The 4,756-nt window shown below is 44.7% G+C and overlaps 1 protein-coding gene across 1 annotated transcript in view; it reads left to right on the top strand.

The window, feature by feature from the left end:
* The first annotated feature begins 1,373 nt into the window (after nt 1-1,373).
* The window catches only part of LOC102195169 (E3 ubiquitin/ISG15 ligase TRIM25), a 9,306-nt gene continuing 5,923 nt past the window's right edge, over nt 1,374-4,756 (top strand). Inside the window, exons 1-4 of the mRNA XM_013914852.1 lie at nt 1,374-1,743; nt 2,692-3,535; nt 3,675-3,783; nt 4,420-4,515. Coding sequence (XP_013770306.1) covers nt 2,892-3,535; nt 3,675-3,783; nt 4,420-4,515 — 849 coding nt within the window. The 5' untranslated portion in view covers nt 1,374-1,743; nt 2,692-2,891. The remainder of the gene's footprint in view (nt 1,744-2,691; nt 3,536-3,674; nt 3,784-4,419; nt 4,516-4,756) is intronic.

The raw sequence follows: 4,756 nt of genomic DNA, 5'->3' as shown, positions 1-4,756 counted from the left end.
TTGCCATTTTTGCTAAACTTGTGCGAACTCCTCCTAGGGATTTGATCAGATCACCTTCATATTTGGTCAATGTCAACTACACCGCTGAGTTTTTGTCATAGGGTGTGGACATGGCGCCACAGCAAATTTCAATCATTCACCATGAAAATCTTATTTGCTCTCCCTTCCTACATGCATCATTCCTACGTTGATCGTGGCTCAAGAGTTGGGTGTTCACCTGGTAATCAGAAGGTTGCCGGTTCGAGCCCCGGCTTGGTCTCGGTCGTTGTGTCCTTGGGCAAGACACTTCACCCGTTGCCTACTGGTGGTGGTCAGAGGACTTGGTGGCGCCAGTGTCCGGCAGCCTCGCCTTTGTCAGTGCGCCCCAGGGTGTAGCTTGCCATCACCAGTGTGTGAATGGGTGGATGACTGGTTGTATAAAGCGCTTTGGGGTCCTTAGGGACTAGAAAAAGCGCTATACAAATACAGGCCATTTACCATTTTACATTCTTCAAGCTGGACCAAACTTCTCACATGTGATAAGGCTCCCTTGCTGAACATATTTAACTGCTATATTTAACATCAGCAACAGCGCCAACTAGTGGGAACAGAAAATGTCATGTTTTACACTTCTGGTATAGCATAGAGGTGGATGACCCAAGCCACCTTTCGTCAAAAGGCGTGACACGTTTGGAAAGATTGATATTTGTAATCAATGGTTAGAGTCCCACCCAGTGGGAAGAGAAATAAAATCTATCAGTGTGACACCAGATCGGACTTGCTGGGTGTAGGTGTTGGGAGCAGGGGCAGATCTAGAAGGGTGGCATGGAGTGGCAAGTGCCACCCTAAAATGATCATTTGCCACCCCAAGTGCCACCCCTGTTTTGCATATGACAATGTTGTTTATTAAAATAAGATAGCATTAACAGTTTGAGCGTAGTTACAGTCAACATTGAATATAAATGCTAAAACTGAATATATTGCATAGTGTCCTGGATTTTGCCACCCTCATGCCACTCTAAGAAAATTTCTCTAGATCCCCCCCTGGTTGGGAGTAGCTTAACACGCCCTCTCAACACTGCTTGCAGCTTTCATTGTTTAATTGTTGTTGCATTCCATGTTTAGAGAATAAAGGCTTGTTTTCACGTTCACTTTTGCGTCTGTGTAAGTTTCGCTTCTGAGTCCTTCTGCCTTCACGGCCTCAGCCATGACCGTCCCACATCTTTGAAATGATTTTGCTAATCGTCTTTCTTAAAGACATGAGAGAAGATCATGAACCCTAAATTGTCCTCTAATTATAGAATGACTCATAACAGGGTTCAACAACCATTCTGCAACAGCCCACACTATGTAACAGCGATCCCGAGCGGCGCAATCACAAACAAATCGCGCAGTACGTATAAAATACAGATTTCCCAGGCACAGTGAAGGCAGCATTTTCCCCGCATCAACCTGCTCGGTCTCAGTCCGCCAGCTGTCCGTTTGTCTTCCGCACAGGTTTGTGTCAACTCGTCCTTTTGTGTCACATCCAGAAAACTCCAGATGGGAATCTAAATGCCGGCTGTCTGGAATATTTCCCCGCGGACTAACCTGGACTGTGTGCGGACACAGAGGGAACAAGGGGGGAAAAGCGGCAGCGCTAACGGGCGGTAATGTTAATACGTTAGCCACGGCAGGTGCACCACGGCCACGACTGACAGGCTGTCAAACCGCAAAAATCACCGTTTCATCTCTTCACAAAGCTACCTTGGATACTCTGTCGAGGTAAGGGGACTTTAATGTCTGTTTGTGCCGTTTATTGTTTTGTTTTTTAACCTATTCCCCGGCATCTCGACGGGGAGCGGGAGATTAGTGTAGCCAAGTTAGCTAATTGTCGGTTTAACACTTTAACGGACAGAGGCGATCGCAGGTTTTTAAATCCGTGACACATTAAAGGCCCTCTGCTTTAATCAAGGGCTGGACGCTTTCATGGCAGCTTTCCAGGCCTGTGTGTGTGACGGGTGCGACACTGGAAACCAGTGCTGACCACTGGGAACTGCACTTTTTTTTTTTTTTCTTTTTGTGTGTCATGTAAACAGCAGACTGATTTTGTTAAACGTGTTCAATAAACAGAGGAAGACGGGACAAGTGACTTTGCCCTGTGGTCTCGACAAGCAGGAAGTTTTACTTTCAATTCCAGGCTTTATTATGCAGCATGTACAATTAGGAGGAAGCGAAAATGATCACGTGACACTCTCAAGCGTACTTAAAACAATGACATAAATATTTAAGAACATTGCAAGTGTTTATAACACCTGCTCTCCGTGGAAGTGCTCAACTTTCTGTTTGTTTTGGCGGTGTTTTTTTTTTTTTTGTTTGTTTTTTGTCGTTGTTGTTGTTGTTTTATCAGTGAAAGCCAGATCTGCTCAAGTTTGCCATCACGAGAAAAGGAAAAGTTAGCACATTTTGACATTTGAGTCTCAAAGAATAATTAATACTCGTGATTTCTTTTTTCTGACTGTAAATGACTGGCAGCACATTGAAATTATGCAAACCAGCTGCAAAAAACTGCATTTGCCTGGTTTATTTGTTATGAAAAGCATAACAAGTAAACAGTTTTTCTCTAGGCCTTGTATGTTTATTTTTGTGTTTTTAAGCTATTAATTTGACAGAATTCAATTTGAAGACATTCATTAGCAATAAACTTAAACTTGTTTCTTCTGTTTTCAGCAGCCTGCAGAAAATTAAACCACACTTTAGGAAACGCGTGGAGTCCTTTTTTCCTCCTGTTTCTTTTCCTTTTACTCTCTCCTATCCCGACCACCTCACCCTCTGTTTCCACGTCTGTCCCCCCTCATCATTGCATCTTTTTCCTATTTTGGGCCACGTCCATCTGTCTCCGGCTCATTTCCCCTGCCCTCACATCCAGTGACATGGCCTCGGCTGAGTCACCGCAGTCCAGTGTCCTTCAGGATGAGCTCACCTGTCCAGTGTGCTTGGACTTGTACCGGGACCCTCACTTGCTTCCTTGCGGGCACAACTTCTGCAAGACTTGCCTCGATCGCCTGAAGCGGCAGGCAGAGCGGAGTCACTTCCGCTGTCCAGAATGCCGTAACAGCCACCAGTGTAGCACCAAATTTCAGAAAAACTTTAAACTTGCCAATATCGCCGATGACTACCGTCACAGGCGCAGGGTTCGCGCCATGCCTCCCACAGCTTTAAAATCAAGGGATCTGCCGTCGTCTTCTCTCGTGCTACAACCTTGCAGGAATGGGATCGCTGTGCCATGTGACTACTGCCCTTCAGGCTCTGCCGAGGCACCGGCTGCCAGTGCTGCTGTGGACTGCTCTTCTGCTGCTTCTGTTTCTCAACAAGGGGGTGATAGCGAGGGAGCAGCAGCTCCTGCTGCTGCCGCTTCGATGTTTGCAGTAAAGACCTGCTTGAAATGCGAGGTGTCGATGTGCCAAGAGCATTTAAAGCCACATCTGGAACTGCCGGCATTCCGCATGCATCCTCTCACCGAGCCGATGAATGACTTCTGGAAGAGGAAGTGCCGTGATCATGATGAGATCTACAGGTAGGGAGGAGGAGGAGTGCCTGTAAAACATTTCTTTATTTACTAGTGAGGATGTCGCCCCCCCCAGGCTTTACTGATTTGCTCTGTTGACCAGCTTTTAGTGTTCATTTTTATCTGAGCCCTGTTATTTTTACTCCAGATATTACTGCATTGATGACAAGATATGTGTGTGCAACGCCTGTACCATAGAGGGAGGACACTCAGGACACACGATCAAGACTCTGAAAAATACAATGAAGGATTTAAAGGTACACGCTTTACCAAAATTAGAGTTTCTCCAGTCTGTAATGTTATGATGATAAAGAGGTGTTTTTTTTAATGGCTAAACACTGAATATACACGCACTGGCCACTCTATTAGATACATCTGTTCAAATGCTTGTTAATGCGAACATAATCAGGCATTAACTCGTTTAGGTAAGTAGAAATGGTGAAATTCTAATTGAGCATCAGAATGAGGAAGAGGGTACTTAAGTGATTTTGAGTGGTTGTTGGCATCACATGGTCTTGTCTGAGTATTTCAGAAACTGAGATTTTCCCACAGAACTGTGTGTAGGATTTGTAGGAATGGTCTGAAAAAGACAAAATGTCCTATGAGTGGCAGTTGAGAATTTATTTAATTGTTTAAGCTGAATGAAAGAACCACAGCAGACCCGTCCACATTTTAGCGCTGTCCAGCGTATACTTTATGCCCTCAGCTGTTTCAACACTGCTTGGCTGTAGCTTTGCAGCTCCCAGTCTCACACACCACCAACGGCAACAACAACATACTGACAGGACGCACTTCTTATTTTACGCTCAATCTTGGAGTCCCTTCATGTTAAACGTGAAACCGTTTTGTGCCTTCATTCGCTTTAAACTTACTCGGCTGCTCTTGTTTGCCAGGGGGTGCTGGACAAGCAGCTGTACAGGATAGAAAGGAAGTACAGCATGGCTGAGAAAAAATTCCAGGAGCAGAAGGAGAAGGAGCGGCACAGTAAAGTAAGAGGCCTCACATTTCACTATCTAAACATAACTGATACATTTTTTTTTTAGTATGTTACCATTTGTCCTGGGGTTTTTTTTCTTTTTTTTTTTTTTTTTTTTTTTTTCCCGTTTGGCTCTTTTGCCATCAGAATTGTTGTCTACCAGTTCTGGGAGGCCTGTACCTAAACATAAATACTGACTCAGCATAAGCATGTGCCAGTGCTACTTCTAGTTCTAGATGAAGCCTTTAAGAGAC

The sequence above is a fragment of the Pundamilia nyererei genome, unplaced genomic scaffold (genome assembly GCF_000239375.1).
Source record: "Pundamilia nyererei isolate P.nyererei 1_Seehausen unplaced genomic scaffold, PunNye1.0 scaffold00230, whole genome shotgun sequence".
NCBI classification, from domain to species: domain Eukaryota; kingdom Metazoa; phylum Chordata; class Actinopteri; order Cichliformes; family Cichlidae; genus Pundamilia; species Pundamilia nyererei.
This window is presented reverse-complemented; position numbering and strand designations above follow the sequence as displayed.